This window comes from Bos javanicus, chromosome 14 (assembly GCF_032452875.1).
Source record: "Bos javanicus breed banteng chromosome 14, ARS-OSU_banteng_1.0, whole genome shotgun sequence".
Classification (NCBI taxonomy): domain Eukaryota; kingdom Metazoa; phylum Chordata; class Mammalia; order Artiodactyla; family Bovidae; genus Bos; species Bos javanicus.
The window spans coordinates 52056557-52078233 of NC_083881.1; the positions used below are offsets into that span (position 1 = coordinate 52056557).

Sequence of the window (21677 nt, forward strand, 5' to 3'; positions counted from 1 at the left end):
TTTAACTTATATGCAGAATACATCATGAGAAACGCTGGGCTGGAAGAAGCACAAGCTGGAATCAAGATTGCGGGGAGAAATATCAATAACCTCAGATATGCAGATGACACCACCCTTATGGCAGAAAGTGAAGAGGAAAGACCTTCTTGATGAAAGTGAAAGAGGAGAGGTGAAAAAGTTGGCCTAAAACTCAACATTGAGAAAATGAAGATCATGGCATCTGGTCCCATCACTTCATGGCAAATAGATGGGGAAACAGTAGAAACAGTGGCAGACTTTATTTTTGGGGCTCCAAAATCACTGCAGATGGTGACTGCAGCCAGGAAATTAAAAGACACTTACTCCTTGGAAGGAAAGTTATGACCAAGATAGATAACATATTCAAAAGCAGAGTCATTACTTTGCCAACAAAGGTCCGTCTAGTCAAGACTGGTTTCTCCAGTGGTTATGTATGGATGTGAGAGTTGGAATGTGAAGAAGGCTGAGCACCGAAGAATTGATGCTTTTGAACTGTGGTGTTGGAGAAGACTCTTGAGAGTCCCTTGGACTGCAAGGAGATCAAACCAGTCCATTCTGAAGGAGATCAGCCCTGGGGTTTCTTTGGAAGGAATGATGCTAAAGCTGAAACTCCAGTACTTTGGCTACCTCATGTGAAGAGTTGACTCATTGGAAAAGACTCTGATGCTGGGAGGGATTGGGGGCAGGAGGAGAAGGGGATGACAGAGGATGAGATGGCTGGGTGGCATCACCGACTCAATAGACTTGGGCTTGGGTGGACTCCGGGAGATGGTGGTGGACAGGGAGGCCTGGCGTGCTGTGATTCATGCAGTTGCAAAGAGTCGGACACGACTGAGTGACTGAACTGAACTGAACTGAACTGATGTACATTCCCATTTAAAAGGAACATTGGCCCCCTCTGGCTATCCTCATTTCCTCCTATAGGAAGAAAGACTCATTTTAAAGTGGAGATTGAAATATGTTTTATGTAAAGTCCTCTAATTATCAAAGAAAGCAACTAATCTTGAAGAGATCATTAAGGTACTGTAGTCCAGTAAATCACTTATGTAGGTCAAATTTGGCTTGTAGGTCAGAATTTGCCACTTCAGTGGTTTACAGGAATTTCTCCTTTTCCTCAAATAAATCTGTCTCATGTTACCCATTTATTTGTTTGTTCAGTCTAGGAGAGTCTATTAAAGGACCAGATATTAAGCATATGTATCTCCAACTGTTTCTCAAGTGTGTCTTTCCTTTAACCCAGGAAATCATCTTAGTTACATACACAACACACACACACAGACACACACACACACACACACACACACACCCTGTACTGTTTTCTGTCCTTAAAGTTTCTTTTACTTTAAATGTTTTCCTGCTCTTTTTTCATAAATCTTGCACTTTCTTTCAGACTTGGCACCAATAACTCTATTATAAAATGTTTTCTGACCTCTGCATAAAACATTTAAAAATGTTTATAAAACCATCAATTTTTTAAAGCTTTATCTGACCTCCCTTTATAAAATGCATTCCAGCCCATCCTCTAGGCACTTGCTATAGTTTTTTCCCAAGTAAAGATGAGAGAACATGGGTTATCTGTTCACTGTTCCAAAGATGTTTTAATTGTGTGAACTTTGCCTCTCTAAATGTCTGTAAAGAACAAATATTTTATTCAGGGTGATCTTGTAGTTTATTGTTCATATCTAAGATGATTTTTGAGAGTAACAGGGACACTGTTAAAAATTAAGCTGAACAATAGCTGTAAACTAGAACAATACTATCCAAGTCAGTTTGTATCATTATTTTAATCGAGTCAGGTATGCATTCTATTCTCTTTCCACTCTCCATCACCACCACAATGCCTGTTCCCCTTTTGAGTGAATAACTGTCAAATAATAAATTAAGAAGGAATGAAACAGCCAATAGTAGCAAAATAACCTTAAGCAACAAAATACAACCAACAAAATGTATTTCAGTAAACTTGGTACAAAGTAAGTGTAACTGAAATCTAGGTCCCATACCAACTTCATAATCATTGTCAAGCCTCTATCAGCAGCCTCATGCCTTCTATTTCACAATCTATGCATTCTTTGTAGTCTGTCACTTTGCCACTTGGTATTACAATCTACAAGGTGCTTTTGCTTAATCAGAGTTACTTAAGTCTGACATCGCCACCTCATGCTGTCCTGTGTTCTGTCCTTGGTTCTCAGCAGTCAGCCTCTGTATCCCCTACTTAAATTTAATCCGCTTGGCTCATCCCACTTTAGTTCCTCAGGGAGGATATCTTTAGGTATCATGCTTTCATTTGCCCACAGAATAGTTGATTTTGACAGAATATTTTCTGTGTCCTTAACTTTTAACCTCTCTGTTAAGAATTTGCCCCTGCTGGATAATACAAGATGCCAAGGCCCAAAGCTTATACTGTTGACAATTCTCAAGGAGATGGATTTCTTAATTATGAGAGGTTGATGTCTCTGGCCTTAAAGAACTGTATGGTGCCCTTGCATTCATTCCCATCCTTATTATTACCACTGGCACTGCTGTAGCCACTCACTCCATTATCTGTAGCTAGACTTTTGTCTACATTTCCATCTGACTAATGTTTTGAAAACATAAATCAGACATTCCTTCCTGTTTAAAAATTTTTAATGGCTACACAGTCATAAATTTAAAATTGTAGAGTTACATTTAAAGCAATTTGCACCCAGATTACCTGCCAGCTTCATCCCTCACTATTCAGTTACATACATCTAGTCATCTAACTACTGTCCTGAGAAGACATTGGCCATTCACATTTCCAGTTCTTTTGCAAACTTTTTTCCATGTTCCTAGTATGTTTATGTCCACATTAAAAAAAAAAATCCATAATTCTTAGTCATTTTCCAAAGCCCAGGTCAAATGGTACTTTCATTACTGATGAACTTCTAGACAGAATAGTCATTTTCATATCTGCAACTCCCTGATACTACGTGTGTGTTGTATAGAATGGCTATATAACCTAGTTTGCCCAAGACAGTTCTGATTTATGCCTCTTTTCTGGGCATCCTGACTAGTTTGCCATTTGGGCTGTATTTTCCATTTTTAACAAAGTATCATTATTAATATTTCTGTTAAAATAACAGATATATTTATTAGCTGTATCTTTGTATTTGATCTCATCGGATCTCATCGGAGAAGGCAATGGCACCCCACTCCAGTACTCTTTGCCTGGAAAATCCCACGGACGGAGGAGCCTGGTAGGCTGCAGTCCATGGGGTCGCTGGGAGTCGGACACGACTGAGCGACTTCACTTTCACTTTTCACTTTCACTTTTCACTTTCACTTTTCACTTTCACGCATTGCAGAAGGAAATGGCAACCCACTCCAGTGTTCTTGCCTGGAGAATCCCAGGGGTGGGGGAGCCTGGTGGGCTGCCGTCTATGGGGTCGCACAGACTCAGACACAACTGAAGCGACTTAGCTGCAGCAGCAGCAGAAGCAGCAGTAGTGTGTGAGGTACATTCTCAATGCTCAGAGTAATTATAATACCTGATTAATTTTGCAAGATGAATATACTGCAAACCCATCTCTATTTTCCAGTCTTTTGTGGATTTCAGATAACTTAAACTTTCTTTTCATGAGTAACATATCGGTCACTTGAGGACAAAATGAAAATATTCTCAGATATTAATGTCTAACCCATTCTGACCTTGGAATGTAGTGAGAGAAGTATTTGATGCTGTTGCCTTGCCAGTTCTTTTGTATAACAGCAAGTTATATCATAATCTATGGTTTGAAAGATACATAAAGCTGTCAGGCCATGAGCTAGCCAGATAAGTGAGAAATATGTATTCTTGAAATACACACAGAAGTAGAAGTTGAACAGATGGGCTATAAAGCTATAGTCTGAATGTCTTTGCCATGAAAGTGTTTGTTATTTATTTTATGAGGTAAATTAACAATAATTTACTTTATCATAGAAATATTATTTTATTATTTTAAAATAGATGTTTATGGTAGTTGTGGCCTTATTTAAACTCCACATTTAAGGAGAAAGTATAAACTGAATATTCATTTCTTAAGAAAGCTAATTACACCATGACCCATGACGTACAAAAGAAAGTTTACCTGAAGGTTGCAGTGAGGAAGAGCCCAAGCGGAGATTAAGGAGGAGGTCAGAGAAACTTATTATTGCAAAAGTTGAAATTGAGCTCAAAAGGATAGCAGGAAGGGATCTAGAAGAATATTGTTTTTTATAATTTGTGAATCAAAGCATCTTAGTACATCCAGAAACATATTTTAAACAAGCAAGGAATCCCACATGATCCCACTCAATAAAACATATTTAGGTAAGTGGTAAAAATAATTTTAGTGGGTAAATTATGTATGGATTGGTTATTTTTATGTACAATCAAGTAATTAGTAGAATAAAGAACTAAATGAAACTTTCTTGGCTTCTGTGTTATATTAACATTTTGTAAGGTATGGTGGGGCTCATTTTATACTCTAAAATATGAAACATAATTAAATGGTGATTGGGAGTCATAATACACTGACAAAATCTGTCATTTTAAATTACCTGATCAATTAAATAATGTAGTTGATTTTTTTAAAGTATCTAACTACTATAGGCATGTTCTTTTTGTTTGAATGTCTCCTTAAAAAAAAAAAAATGATTGTTTGAATTGTTTCCTAAATAAAATTTCTCCCTGGTTTTAGATTTATCCTGGAGACTCTGATATCATTGGTATTAATAGACCAATTTTTCCTAATAACTTGTTAACCTCAGGTGAAACATGGGATATTTTGATTGAGAATTTAATATATATGATATTAAAACATGAGATTTAGACCTAATAGTATATTAATATTTTAAGATGCTGATCCTTGGTATTTTTCTTTTAGGAACAAATTGTCTACAAATTTTAATATGATAAGCTGTTGAAATACCTATTTGGATTAACTCTATGGTTCTTAGACTTTTGTTATCTACATACTAAGGATTTTGTACAACTTGTTTGAAAAGTCTGCTAATCATCATGCTTTTTACATTTTAATGTGCTAATCATCAAAAATCCCAATAACTTCTCAATTAAAACTAAAAGAAAATTAATGCTGAAAACGCACCTGGCACACAATATATGTTAACATATATGGGGATCATAGTGATATCATTAACCATGTGAAAACTATAAGACATAAATCTGTTTAAAAAAAAAAAACATGATTTTTCACCTAGAACAAATGAAAACTCTACTGAACTAATTTTGTCACTTAGTTCTAAATTCTCTTCTACATGTGTGGAAAGTGTTAACATGCCAGCTTCCTTAGCAGAAGAACGTCCCAAATAAAATTTTAAATTTACTTAGACTTTTTTTTTTTTTTTTTTAATGATCCAGCATATGTGTTTCTGGGCTTCCCTGGTAGCTCAGCTGGTAAAGTATCCACCTGCAATGCAGGAGATCCTAATTTGATTCCTGTGTCGAGAAGATCCCCTGGAGAAGGGATGGGCTACCCACTCCAGTATTCTTGGGCTTCCCTGGTGGCTCAGATATTAAAGAGTTGCCTGTAGTTCAGGAGATCTGGACCACAGATCTTTCCGAGATTGGAAAGATCACGTGGAGGAGGACATGGCAACTCACTTCTGTGTTCTTGCCTGGAGAATCCCCATGGACAGAGGAGCCTGGTGGGCTACAGTCCATGGGTCACAGAGGACCATGTGCATTTGAAAAGATAAGAATGTACACTTGCCATTATTTGGAATTAAATACCAATGAGATACACTTGGTTGATAACACTATGCCTGAAGTGTTCTATATTATTATTGATATTTGTCTACTTCTTTTTTAATCTACTAATTAAAACCATATCGATAATCAGTTTTTATTGGACCCATCTGTGCATTCCACCATCATTTTCCCCCTCTATTTAATTATTAGTTAAACATTTTGGAGGTGGGGGTGTACTTGCTCTAATATTAATAACATACATTTTTTAATCAAAATCTACTATCAAATTCTATTACACAACCTCACATATAATGTAAGAACCTTACAATAATGTACTTCTTTACTTTGGAAAATTGTTTTCACAAATCTTACTTCTCTTTATGTTAACAGCATATAACTTTTTTTTTAAACTTTTAAGCAAACAATTATCTTTTAAATATTTTTAAAAATGAGACAAAAAACATATATTAAAATTATAGTATTAAGGATAAACTGTTTTGTGATAATAGTACAAATATAAATTTGGGTGACATACAACTTCATGACAAAAACAAAGCTCTTATTAAATTAGAAAAAGATAATACAATTTGAATTGGTTGTGGAATACATATGATTCATAACTTCAACCAAATAATTCTATCAAAATAAAACTATCATTAAAATTTACAAATATTTTTATGTATAGCAAAATAATTGAATAACCTTTTCTTTATGTATGACAAAGAAATGCTGATTTGAAAATAAATATATAAACTTTAGTATATCAGTACTAGTTTCTGCTTTTGCTGCTCATTGTCATTCAGACTTAGGAAAGTTTGTATCTGAAGCACTGTTTTTCATAACAACCAAAATTGAAATATTTCAAAAAATCATAATCTAAGACAATTTCGTAAGTTTTATATTGTGAAAAATTTTTATCAAATAAAGGTGTCCAAAAAGAAGTAAAGATTTAATATCTGTGAAAATACTTAAGCTGAAATATTTACACATTGTTTTATGACAGAAGATCAAATTGAAACTTTCCTCTATTTCAAAGAACTAGCTCTATGCTTACTGGATACCTCAATACCTATAAAGAGAAAACTTTCTCAATTAAAAATATTATAGCTTGTGGAGACATTTGTTGACATACCAACAATTTAAAATATATTGGAAATAGCTTTAACAATACCAATAAAAATAAGAATATATTGAAAACCATATACTTAAGAAAAGAGTAAAATGGCATTTGTGGTGGTGGTGGTTTAGTTACTAAGTCATGCCCAACTCTTTGTGACCCCATGGACTATAGCCCACCAGGCTCCTCTGTCCATGGAATTTTCCAAGCAAGAATACTGGAGTGGGTTGAGTAAAATGACATTGCTGCCAAAGTCTGCCAAGTCGCTTCAGTCGTGTCCGACTCTGTGCGACCCCATGGACTGCAGCCTACCAGGTTTCTCTGTGCATGGGATTCTCCAGGCAAGAACACTGAAGTGGGTTGCCATTTCCTTCTCCAATGCATGAAAGTGGAAAGTGAAAGTGAAGTCACTCAGTCGTGTCTGACTCTTAGCGACCCCTTGGACTGCAGCCTACCAGGCTCCTCCATCCATGGGATTTTCCGGGCAACAGTACTGGAGTGGGGTGCCATTGCCTTCTCCCTAATGACATTAAATATGTCTAAAAAATCAAATTAAAGAATGTACACATGTACCACAAGTGATTATTTTGCTTCTCTTATTTTTAATGTTTAATTAATTCATATAAAGAGGATGTTTTTGTGTGAATAGATATATGGCATTTTAACTTTTCATAAATTATTTTAAGTAATTTTTGTATAGATAACTATTTTGAAAAGTTCATCTATGTAAAATTATAAATCAATACATATTTTAATTATATAATATAAATCACTTTTAGCTTTTTATTTCATGCCCACAATTTTTCACTTTGTATGACAAATGTTACCTGATTTTAATAAGCATTTTATTATATTAAAGACATATACATATCTGCTATCCCTCTTAGATTATGTTCCTTTGATGGACAAGATGTTATCCTATTAATATTTATATAACCAGAACTTGGCATTACACCTGGTAGTTAGTAAATGTTAAGTGAATCTATATTGAAATTTTTTATAATATAACATTAGAAACACACTGGTATTATGTGCTATCAGTCAGAACTATGTAAAATATTTGTATGTTTCTTTATCTTTTTTTTGCTAATTAATTCTGTTAATCTCCAAATATTGGAATTCAATTCAAATTAGACTTTTATATAATCCTTTATAAAGAAACCACCTGCAATGCAGGAGACCTCGGGTTGATTCCTGGGTCAGGAACATCCCCTGTAGCAGACCATGGCAACCTACTCCAGTATTATTACCTGAAGAATCTCCATGGACAGAGGAGCCTGGAAGGCTACAGTCCATGGGGTCTCAAGGAGTTGGACACAACTGAGCTACTAATACTAAGCACAGCACATAATCTTTTATAATCTTGGATATAAAGTCAATTTCCTGTATAGATAGGTACCTTTGACAGTCTTCAACCTAACAGGACTGTTGATTTAAAAATCATTAGACCAGTGATTTTATCCTCACTTTGTAGCACAAAAATTGATGGTGGTATGGAGGTGTTATTGTTCAGTTGCTAAGTCGTGTCTGAGTCTTAGCAACCCCATGGAGTACAGCACGCCAGGCCTCCCTGTTCCGATCTCCTGAAGTTTGCCCATTTCCATGTCCATTGAGCCGGTGGTGCCATCCAACCATCTGATCCTTTTCTGCCCTCTTCTCCTTTTGCCTAAAATCTTTCCCAGCACCAGGATCTTTTCCAATGGGTCAGTTGTTGGCATCAGGTGGCCAAAGTATTGGAGCTTCAGCTTCATTATCAGTCCTTCCAGTGAATATTCAGGGTCATCTTATTAAAATGTATCTCCAATACCAAGCATACTTGGCTTCTAGTGGGTTTACGACAATTACCTGGTGAACAAATGAGTAAATATGTATTTTTAACATTATGTTTATATAAAGTACTTGGAAGTATACTAGAACACTAGCTTTGAGGTTTCTTTTGCATCCCATGTATGGAATATCTCTGTCATCTTGTCATCTACTATAACCTTATTTGCCATATCATTAAGGTGTTTCCGAATCATAATGAAATTCTAAAGATAGCCACATTGCTGAGTAGCTGGCAGAGTGTAGGCCTAATAATGATATTGAACATTCTTTATAAAATTGATGGACCTCATACACAGCAAGGACTCAATCAAGGGCAGAACTCTCCAGGGTGAAATCCACCTCTAGGTTACCATCTGCATTTCAAATATTTTCTGATTGATTTGATTCTTGATGAGATTTCCTTCCAGGTTAAATATTCCTACTACCCAGGTTGATTTCCTTATTGATAGTGAAGTGGAGAATATAGTGTCATTTCTTAGTCTATACAAAAGTATAAAGCAATAAAACTGAAGAGGACAATATAAGGCCTTGTGAATGCCAAATTTGGACCATGACCTTGCTGAAGTTTCTTGACATATTGCAGCAAAAATACAACTACTTCTTAAAGTACACAGTGAATAGTAAAATCTACTGGTCTTTATCTTAGAATTGACATTTTCATATCATATAATTTTCAATTATGCAATGTAATTGTTAGAATAATACTTTAAGATTTTTTCTAATACTAAATCAGTCAGGTAAATGATCACTATGTCAGTTTTACTGATGAGGCAGACAAAATTCAGGAAACTAAGGCAATCTGATCAGTGTCCCTTTCTCACTGCAGTGCAATTCTTCTGCTTTTGATAGTATTGTTTATCCAATTATATCAGATCTGAGGCTTTTCAAAAGTTCTTGAGATAAACAAGTTTATACCAAGAAATCAGCTTTCTGAACAGAAAGGACACACAAGAACTTTTAAGTGATTTTAGTGTATTTTTTCTTTGTTGTACAAAAAAATGCCATAAGAAAACTGGAGTATTAATTAGGCCAAGGTAACCAAGATGGTAATTCAAATGTTATCTCTGAAATATCATCCATAATATATTTGAAACATGTGCATGTGTTAGTTAGGACTGTTTTTTAGGTGAAATGCACATTTCTAATTAAATTAGATGAAAACAAATATAACATGAGAAGTCAGAAGTATATTTGCAGTACTGATGAGTTATAAAAATGATGATAACTCAGTCATTTTCCGTAGTATTTAGTGCTATCTATATTGTTCTAAGAATGGCCTCAGGTTATCCAGATAGAGTAATACAAATTAAAATGCAACATAAATGTTGTTACTGCACTTGGAGAAAATGTTTCCCAGTATGAAACAAATCCTAAATTATAAATAAAGCTTAAGCATACACTGAAATGACTAGTTATAGTTTCATTCATTCATTCATTTCACACATATTTACTTGAAGAACTATTTTTAACTCTTATGAAAGATTCTCTTCAATGTCTTATATATGAGGACTGTCTATCCGTAGAGTGTAGCAAAGCCTGATTTGATAAGGTTCCATGTTGCTTAACAATAAATGCATTTAACTCTTTCAGTGGATTTAGACTATGGGTAAAGACTGAAAACATTGTAAAAACAATTCCTAAGTAATACTAGTATAAACTTTCCTCACTTGAATATAAATTCTTTTTTAACATAGCCCCTTCCAAAGCATCTTTAATTACATACAAAGACATATATATATATATATATATATATATATGTAATTAGCATAAATGTATATGGCTGATAAAATTGGAGACAGTTGTATAGATATGTCCCTCAGAACAAATGTTTAATATGTGTTCTACTAAAGAAAGGAAGGGAATGAGAAAACAGTTGGAAGAGGATAGGAATGTAATGAAGAGTTTGTTTATTTAAGATGGAAGTTATAAGTCATATTTGTATGTTACTGGTTGTGACCCAGTACAGAAGGAAAACCTAGTGAATTAGAAGAGATGAAAAATGTTTAGGAATAAAGTCCTTTCAACACAAGAACTAGGGTTAGCCTTACGTAGAGCAAGGGCATCTTCTTTATTGCAACAGGAGAGAAAGCAGAGAATGTGGATACAGATTCCAGAGGTGAGGATGTGCCTACTTTACTGCTTCTATTCTCTTAAAGAACCGTAAGGAAAAAATTTGTAAAAAAAAAAAAAAAAAAAAAAGGAGAGAGCAGGAAGAAGAGAGAGAATGAGAAAAACAATTGAAGGGAAATGTCCTTGTTACTACAATTACTTAATACCATTTGGCACATACATGGCTAAATTTGGCATTCTGTGTGATGTGCTATCGCTTCAGTTGTGTCTAACTCTTTGCGACTCCATGGGCTGTAGCCTGCTAGACTCCTCGGTCTGTAGCATTCTCCAGGCAAGAATCCTGGAGTGGGTTGCTGGGTCCTCCTCCAGGGAATCTTCCAGATCCAGGGACTAAACCCACATCTCTTACTCTTATGTCTGCTTCATTGGCAGGCAGGCAGATTGTTTACCACTAGCGCCACCCGTGAAGCCCAAATTCAGCATATATCAGGTTAAATTTTATTTTTATTACTTCTAATAATACCTACAAAATAACCTTGAGTCTTTCTTTTTTGTTTCCCTTTATAGTGAAATATCAGGAACAAGAAATGGGTTATAAACTGCTCTTGCCTTTCTGTTTCGAGCTAGTTCTAACTTTTTCGGCCCAGTTCTTTCATTAAGAAACAACTGTCAAAGTTCCATTAGTAGGGCATGCCTTTTTATTGTTTTATCTGGTAATGTGGTAGATTTGTAATGAGACAGTATACTCTAATACTTAGGAGCCCTGCTGTTTCTTGAGTTCAAATTCCACATCTGCTAAGAATAAGCACATAATATGACGGGAAGCTTGTATTGCTCATTTAAAATAGGGATGATAATACTTAATAAGAATTTGTGTTTTAGTCTAAGAGTATATAAACTTAGCTTCTAGTAAAGTGTTTTGTATAGTATATGCTCTCAATAGAGACAGTAATCATTATCATCATTATTTTATTCATATCTATTCTAATTGTCATTCGTGTTGCATATAGTTGTTCAACATATATCTCTTTCTTAGATAAACAGAATTTTTTTCAGTTTGACACAATGTATACCAGTGGAATCCTGTGAATAAGACTACATTGTTAATATCTGTGCAATTTAAGTAAGAAATTAATATATTTAAAGTTAAGTGTTATTAAATATGTAGGTTTTTTGATTTCTCCTGTAGGGATGATAGGCAAGTAAGGTAGTTTTTTTTTTTTTTTTTTCTGATTTTATAATGACATTTAAGGAGTAATGGCACCCCACTCCAGTACTTTTGCCTGGAAAATCCCATGGATGGAGGAGCTTGGTAGGCTGTAGTCCATGGCGTCGCTAAGAGTCGGACACGACTGAAGCGACTTAGCAGCAGCAGCAGCAACATATTTTAGAAATTCCCATTGAAGTCATGATTTCACTTGCACTCCATGCTATGGTTCACACTCTCAGTACATTTTATTACAAAGTTTCTATCATTTTTACTTAAGAAATGTCCCTCAGTTATGGTCTCATGTGTGCATAGGGCACTTTGTCCACTTTAAACAGCTATGTGATATAGAGCAGGGTTATCTTTTTTAAGCCTCAGTTTTCTCATTGGAAAAATATGGGTAATAATAGAGTCCAGATTTCTTGTGAATGCAGTGAGAAACAGCGCATAGTACAAGTGTTTAAAAGATAGTAAGTCTCCAGTAAATATTACATATTGCTTTACTAATCACATTCTCTTCTATTTATATACCTTTTCCCTGTGACTATTACAGTTTCTATTGAAAAATCAACTGGTCTAAGAGCTGTGAAACACATGGTAATTCCTATTCTTTACTAACCAAAATATAAATGTCCATTCCTTTTGGGGAGAAAGACAAAGAAAGGAAGTTATTTTTTTATTGTCAATTTCATTAGGCTTTGAAAGTTAAATCCAAGCTTTATTTAGATAGGATAGAATTTAAGCCTATTATATGCACTTTCTAGAATGTTCCTTTCTTTATATCATTGCAGATGAGGCAAGGTTGTTAAGAACTTTTATCTCTTAGATTTGTGCTTACCTTACATATTTTTGTTAAGAAAAATCAAGAATGTCATACTTAAACCTAATAGAAAAAATGCAGATATTCATTTCAGCAATCAAAATTTGAAGTAATTTTAACTGAAGAAATTAATAAAATAAATATAAATTATCTATGTTAATAATTTGGTGGCAAATATATTATTTCTAATATGTAGCTTTTTAGATTTTATATATATAAAATAGTTGATAAGTTAAAATACTTGGTAGCAAAAAACACCCTGTGTTTTTATATATATATATATATATATATATATATATATATAAAACAGCAAAAATAAAAGCAAATGAGAATTATTTATCATGAGAATTTATGTTCCATAAAATTAAACAATAAATGTCAAATGAAGATTCTTAACCTATTTTTACACATGTGCCTAATACTTACTATTTTCTAATATAATTGCTTTTAAATCATGCTAATTTTGTGAGATTATTTCAGTCCATGGTGTTTTAAATGGTTATTTTCTTTAATGTCTATAGCTTTTGTTTTAATACATAAAACAAAAATGATTGATGCCAAAATAAATGTTTTTTTGCCTACCCACAAACACAGTGAATAACCAGTATAGAGATTAAACTTTGAATAAGTAAAGAAAATAAGACAATAGCATTCACAGCAAGTAATTGTTTCTGTGTATCTTTAGCTAATTGCCTTTAGAATTGAAGTAATTCCAAGAAGAAAAATATTTGGTCTTTTACTAAACCCTATCGTTCTCTATATTGTTTTAAAATCTTATTCCTAATTTATTTATTAATTAAGAGAAAAGACATAGTACACTTTTACCACATCTCTTCCTTCAAGTCAACCAGCCCCAAAGGCAAATGAATATTTTTACATTTTTAGCTGTCATATGCGGAGAAGGCAATGGCAACCCACTCCAGTACTCTTGCCTGGAAAATCCCGTGGACAGAGGAGCCTGGTAGGCTGCAGTCCATGGGGTCGCTAGAGTCGGACACGACTGAGCGACTTCACTTTCACTTTTCACTTTCTTGCATTGGAGAAGGTAATTGCAACCCACTCGAGTGTTCTTGCCTGGAGAATCCCAGGGACGGGGGAACCTGGTGGGCTGCCATCTATGGGGTCGCACAGAGTTGGACACGACTGAAGCAACTTAGCAGCAGCAGCAGCTGTCATATTGAAGCCTTCTGATTTTAGTTACTAGGTTCCAATTTAAATCTTTAAGTATAGTAACTCTGATGATAGGGCCCAAACATCTTTTTTCTCTCAAATACTGGTAAGCCACAGTTATACTAACTGCATTCAATATTTGTGTAACATTGCTGTATGTACATTTTTACTTTTGAGAATGCTCATACTAAGCTTCAAGTTTTTTGCAGATGCAAGAGTCCAGCACGTAGGAAGCCTCAACAACAATGACAAAAACAACAACAAAATTAACTGTTTTCATTATCTTTTATATCATTCTGCTTTTCAGTTTGAAAGCTGTAGCACATTTTACATTTATATCACTCCTTTCCAATAAAAACTTGCTTAGTGTAAATCTTATATGTAGAACATCCCAATCCACTTTTATATTGTAAAGCCAGTTGATAGATCAGTTTTAGTGTTAGTGGAAACCATCCCAGAGCAATTCAAGAAAAACTTAATAACTGAGTTTATCACAAAAATTTACCAAAAAAGTGTCTATCAATATTAAAAGATTGTAATTGCCAGACCCTGTAATCCCTGATGGATGTTCTGCTAAGGACCACTGATAGGTATTAGAGAACAAATCCACTTGGCAATTGGAACCATGCCCCTGCCCCCCTTCCCTCCATATTCTCCCATATGAGTTTGATTTTTATTCTATTATCAGCTAAAAATAACTCAAAAAATCATTTGAATATTTTAAAATAGACATGTTTATGCACACTATAGCATTTCTGTTTATGGATATACTCTGTATTTTTAATAATTTCTTAATGAGTTTTATTATATTTAACTGAGAAAGAAATTGTACCTCAAGAACAGTTAACAGGTAGAAGAGGACATTCTCCTGTATCATTTAAAACTTTGACTTCTGAAATCAGACTAACTGGGGTGTAAACCTTGGTTCTGCACTCTGATTTCTGTAATATTGAAAAAGTTACTTAATCTTCCTAAACTTTAGTTTTTTCACCTCTAAAATATTTAAGAACAGTAATGGCACTTGACTGATTGGGTTGTTAGTAGAATGAAATGAATTATACATGTTAAGTCCTTGTCCGTGGCTATTGCTCAGAAATGCTAGTTTATCAGTACAATGAAGCAACTGTAAGATTGCTGATGATGTATATAATGATCCCTGGTTTTAATTTAAGTGATAGGTAAAATGACATTTGTAGTCTACATTTTGTAATCTTTTTAAAAAGTAACACTGTAAAAATAACTTTCTTTCACTCTTTCCAAGAAGATATATAAAACAATTTGTTCTATTCATTTTGTGTATGTTATATATGTGTGTGCATATACATATTGGAGAAGGCAATGGCACCCCACTCCAGTACTCTTGCCTGGAAAATCCCATGGACGGAGGAGCTTGGTAGGCTGCAGTCCATGGGGTCGCTAAGAGTCAGACACGACTGAGTGACTTCACTTTCACTTTTCACTTTCATGCATTGGAGAAGGAAATGGCAACCCACTCCAGTGTTCTTGCCTGGAGAATCCCAAGGACGGGGGAGCCTGGTGGGCTGCTATCTCTGGGGTCGCACAGAGTCGGACAGGACTGAAATGACTTAGCAGCAGCATATACATATATGTGTGTGTGTGATTATGTGTGTGTGTGAGTGTATATATATATATGAAATCATTTTTTGTAATTTCAGCTTTTATGCATACCACAGGATTAGAGTGTTTGTTATTTTTTAAATTGATATAGTTCTCTTGATTCCCAAATGACTTGGAGAGTCGAAACCTTACAATATTTGTGTGAGATCCTCTGGTTTCTTTCTTGTGTATGTATGTGTATTAAACAGATGAGCTACAAAAAGAATGCCTGGTGTATTAAAACAGATTGATTGGTATATTGATGAAACTATGTATCTATGTATGTATGTATCTATCTATAGATACCTACCTACCTGTGTACCTGGTTATTAACCTACTAGGGATGTATGCAACAGAATCTCTTCATAGGTGCCACCACTACACAGTGTGAACAATTCAAAGTCTCTTCAGTTTTGTGTCTGCTTATTTCCCCTTTGTATTCCTAGCACCCAACACAATGCCTGGAATATATTAAGTTAGTGAATAAATGAATAAATACTAGTTATGTGTCTGTAATGCAGCAATTTGTGTACTTTAATATGCAGTTTAAAAAATAATGTATACAAGTACTGAAGCCTACATTTATGAATATAGTTTAATAATAGCTTAAATGGAAAAGTTAATACTTTCTTTGTCTTGATACTTAATTATCATATGCTTTAGAGTAAATCTGCTTTCTTTTTTTTTTTGTAAGAATCTTCCCAGCATTTGGTGTTATCATATATATATATATACATTTTATTTTAGCTAACTTGATAGGTATCTCATTGTGGTTTTAATTTGCATTTCTTTAATGGTTAATGATGCTGAACATTTTTCATGTGCCATCAGGTATCCCCTTTATTGAAATGTTTTTTGCCCATTTTGTAGTTGGATTTTTTCTTCTTTTTTTTTCCCCCCAGTTCTAAGAGTTCTTCATATATTCTACATACCAGTACTTTGTGGTATATAGGCCAAGCAAATATATTCTTCTAGTTTGCAGCTGTCTTTTCATCCTCTTCACAATGTCTCTCACGGGGCATCAAAATAATGAATTTTGAGTAGATTTATTATTTAGCTACTAAAATGTCATGTTACTGCTTGAAGCAAGGTAACAAATAAATTATTTATGAAAAAGCAATTTAAAAGTATTTATTTTGCAGGTATTTAAAAATTAGCAATATTTTTTCAAATATCAAATTGAGGTATTGTTGATTTACAATGTTATATTAATTTCAGATGTACAGCATAGATAATTTGTATATATTATATATGCAATATGTGTGCGTGCTCAGTCATGTCCAATTCTTTGTGACCCTATGGACTGTAGCCTACCAGGCTCTTCTGCCCAATGGATTTTCCAGGCAAGAATAGTGGAGTAGGTAGCCATTTGCTCTTCCAAAGGATCTTACTGACACAAGGATTGAACTCACATCTCTAGCATTGCAGTCGGATTCTTTAAATGCTGAGCCATCAGGGAATTATACCTCATTTAAAAAGCAACAAGGATATATTTGTATAGCAAAGGGAATTATGACCCAGGCATTTTTAAGTTATTTTTTTAAAGATGTAGAAGCATCTCAAAGATGAGGTCTGGAACTTTGAAAGTGATTTTGGTTGGCATCAAAACTAAAAGTTTGTTTCTATTTGTTCATAGGTTCTGTTGCCACTGCGTGTCGTGACCCAGGGGTTCCCATGAACGGAACTCGAAATGGAGATGGACGAGAACCTGGAGACACTGTGGTTTTTCAGTGTGACCCAGGATATGAACTTCAAGGAGAGGAAAGAATAACCTGCATTCAGGTAGAAAATCGATACTTCTGGCAGCCCAGCCCACCAGTTTGTATAGGTATGAATTTAGAACAATTAAAATTTTATGCAACTGTGAAATGATGGTTAAAAACTAGTTTCAGTGTTATTAAGAACGTTATTCTAGAATAGGTTCTAGATCTCAGAGGTCTATGACCTTCCAAAAAATGCACAAAATTGTAAATCATTATTTTTCCCCTGAGGAGAGAGTGGGTCTATAATTTCATTATATGCTTAGTGGTTTTAACACTCTTTTAAAAAAGTTAAGAATCAAAGTTCTTGAAAAACCTTCATCTTGCCTTATCTGCTATGTTGTTGTTCACTGTTGTTCAGTCACTAAGTTGTGTCCAACTCTGTGTGACCCCATGGACTACAGTACACCAGGCTTCCCTGTTTTTCACTATCTCCTGGAGTTTGCTCAAATTCATGTCCATTGAGTCATTGATGCCATTCAACCATCTCATCCTATGTCACCCTCTTCTCCTCCTGCCCTCAATCTTTCCAGAATCAGGGTCTTTTCCAATGAGTAGACTCTTTGCATCAAGTGGCCAGAGTATGAGGCTGCCAAAGTATATATTATCTGCCAAACAAATGTAGTTATCCAACACTTTTAAAATTTAAAGAACAGATTCAGACACTGTATTTGAAATGGGTCATATTTATCTTGCCTCTCTAATGGCTATTTCTTCTAAGAAAGAAAGTTGTATCAGAATTTAAATTTGAGTTTTAGGGCTTTGATTTTTCCTTCAATCCATGTATTCCAGATCAGTTTTTATTTTGATGATCTAAGGATTTGCAACCACTTGGTTCATACTTCCAACTCTCTGTCTTTTGCTTCCATGCCCTGTTCTTGAATCTTCAGGTTAAACTCTTGAAAATCAAGACACACATTATTTCTTTACCAAGTGTGAGAAAAACTTTATACCACCTTTAGAATGAAAATAGTGAGAAAATATGCTGTGTAATCTTAACAAAAAAAGATCTCATCATTAAGGTTCTTACATTCAACTAATTCAGTCTCAAACCTGTGGTTCAAGTGCTTTTAAATTGGTGTCATCTAGAATATGTAATACATTTTGACTGAAATTTGTATTGTCTACTCAAAACTTTATTTATATGCATATCCTTTCCTTTGGTACACTGTAAGCAAGTAGAGAGAAGATTCCATTTCTTGTTCATTGTATTTCTTCTAGAATGCAAATTTAGCACATTTAGGAGAGAAAGACTTATTTTTGTTCTCTTATATCTAACTCATAAATACATTTTCACTAATTATTTCACAGAGTCACATGATAATAGGGAATGAGTGTTTAGTACTTAAGCACTCAATTAATTCAGATTTATTTTATTCATTTTATATTTCTTATGCATGAGATGGAAACTCAAATTCATAAGTGTGTCCTACACATTGTTATAGACATGGAGGATTTAGCATTAAAATAATATAGAAGAGTTCTCTGTTTTTGTGAACCTACTCCTAGTAAAGTGAAAACTAAACAGTCTGGATTTTCATATCACATATTTTGCATTTTATAGTTTGGAATTAACAAAAAGCACTCAATATGGAAAATGAAACATATCTAAAGACTCAAACCAGCCAGGGTTTGACTTCTAGGTATTTCTAGACTTCTGTAGAAAATGGGACAGATGATAAGGACAAAGCTTATTAAAGAGGCTGAAAAAAATGCACAGAATAAGTGCATACCTTGAGCCACTTCAGATTTAGCCATATTTCCCTTTACAATTTATTGTTTCCATTTATACCTATGTTGCTCACTATGCACGTATCACTGAAAGATTCTAAATAATCAAATATCTATTACTTTGCATTTTATTATAACTTCACTCATAAATGCAGACAAAAAATACAAGGAAAAAATGCTTTCAAGGGAAAGACTGAAACAGTGAAATGTTCATTTATTTGCGTACTGCACAGATTATCTAGAAAATGCCAATTAAACAAAAATACCACATTCCAATTAATTGGAATCTGACTGAGCATCTTGTAAAGGGCATCTGTGTGAAGAGAAAATGACAGAACTTCAGAAACTTACTTGGAATTTCTTGATTTATTGTGATTTTTTTTTCAATTTATTTAATTTTTAAACTTTACATAATTGTATTAGTTTTGCCAAATATCAAAATGAATCTGCCACAGGTATACATGTGTTCCCCATCCTGAACCCTCCTCCCTCCTCCCTCCCCATACCATCCCTCTGGGTCGTCCCAGTGCACTAGCCCCAAGCATCCAGTATCGTGCATCGAACCTGGACTGGCATCTCATTTCATACATGATATTTTACATGTTTCAATGCCATTCTCCCAAATCTTCCCACCCTCTCCCTCTCCCATAGAGTCCATAAGACTGTTCTATACATCAGTGTCTCTTTTGCTGTCTCATACACAGGGTTATTGTTACCATCTTTCTAAATTCCATATATATGTGTTAGTATACTGTATTGGTGTTTTTCCTTCTGGCTTGCTTCACTCTGTATAATAGGCTCCAGTTTCATCCACCTCATTAGAACTGATTCAGATGTTTTCTTTTTAATGGCTGAGTAATACTCCATTGTGTATATGTACCACAGCTTTCTTATCCGTTCATCTGCTGATGGACATCTAGGTTGCTTCCATGTCCTGGCTATTATAAACAGTGCTGCGATGAATATTGGGGTACACGTGTCTCTTTCCCTTCTGGTTTCCTCAGTGTATATGCCCAGCAGTGGGATTGCTGGATCATAAGGCAGTTCTATTTCCAGTTTTTTAAGGAATCCCCACACTGTTCTCCATAGTGGCTGTACTAGTTTGCATCCCCACCAACAGTGTAAGAGGGTTCCCTTTTCTCCACACCCTCTCCAGCATTGATTATTTGTAGACTTTTGGATCGCAGCCATTCTGACTGGTGTGAAATGGTACCTCATAGTGGTTTTGATTTGCATTTCTCTGATAATGAGTGATGTTGAGCATCTTTTCATGTGTTTTTTTTATTATAATTATTAGAAAGGCTATAGTATATCAAATGTTATGTTGGGAATTCTGAAATATTGAACAGCTTTACACTGAAATTCTAGAAACACAAAAATATGAAGCATAAAAGACTAAATCAGTTCAGTTCAATTGAGTTCAGTCACTCAGTCGTGTCAGACTCTTTGTGACCCCATGAATCGCAGCATGCCAGGCCTCCCTGTCCATCATCAACTCCTGGAGTTCACTCAAACTCACGTCCATCGAGTCAGTGATGCCATCCAACCATCTCATCCTCTGTCATACCCTTTTCCTCCTGCCCCCAATCCCTCCCAGCATCAGAGTCTAAATAGGCTGTTATAAAATTCCATTTGTAGACAAGACTTTAGTCAGCAGGTAATAATTTTAGGAAAAACATGTTGAACACTAAATTTTACTTAAATGGAGCAGGTTTGGGGAATTTTTTATAAGGATTTTGGTGCTGTGTATTATTTTTTTTTTATAGGGAAAGATCACTTGAGGAGAGGATATGCATTAGAGCTTCTCAGAAGAAAATAACCTAAAAAAAAAGTCTGAAAAATTGCTGAGCCTGCAGAGAGCTTGATCTCTGAAACTGATAAGAAAGGAGTCCATGATTAGAAATACTATGCCAAAGATTAAACCCTCAACTTTTTAGAAACTTCATAAGTCTATGTGTCAGGCCATGGGGGCATAAAGCATTTTGCTTGTATGTAGAAGTAGTCAGCCTTATAGCAAATACCAAACAGAAGGACAGTCATCTTTAAAAGAGTTAATAGAATTCATTCCAACAAAATTGACAGTGTGAAGATTACTTTGGCATTGCCAGATAGAAAGTAACAGCACTCAACATGAAGGTAAATAGCAAAACCATTAGTGTGGGTGGACTGCTGAGAAAGAGAGTAGACACAAGTAAAACTGAATTGGGGAGAAAAAATAATAATATTGTAAAACCATTATAAATAGTTTTCCATTTAACTGTCTCATAGAAACTACACTCAGAACAATTCATTAATGTCAGAATTCCATGGAACCTAAATAAAATTTTAATTCATTAATGTATTTGATTTAAAGAGAATCTTATTTTTGGTGCTTTATGATTAGGTATATAAAAATAAAAATGTATTTTCCAAATGTCATTTAAAGTTTTATATATTTAAAGCAAAGATAATTTTCTTTATTGTTGATTTGTTTGGGATTTATACAAATGTCAGATAATGTCTCTGCTTGTCTCAAAGGTTTTACAGATTTTCAGAATCTACTGCAGCAATGAAATTTATCAGGAAAACCTCAATAAGTAATTTAAATAATTGAATTAAAAGAATTTTAAAAGACTTTATGCTCAAAGAGTAGTATAATCACAAAATATATTCAG

The 21677-nt window shown here is 34.4% G+C and overlaps 1 protein-coding gene across 1 annotated transcript in view; it reads left to right on the plus strand.

Moving 5' to 3' along the window:
• Nucleotides 1-21677, plus strand: part of CSMD3 (CUB and Sushi multiple domains 3) — a 1469335-nt gene that overhangs the window by 1098297 nt on the left and 349361 nt on the right. Inside the window, exon 28 of the mRNA XM_061439111.1 lies at nt 17169-17360. Within this exon, the coding sequence (XP_061295095.1) occupies nt 17169-17360 (192 nt within the window). The remainder of the gene's footprint in view (nt 1-17168; nt 17361-21677) is intronic.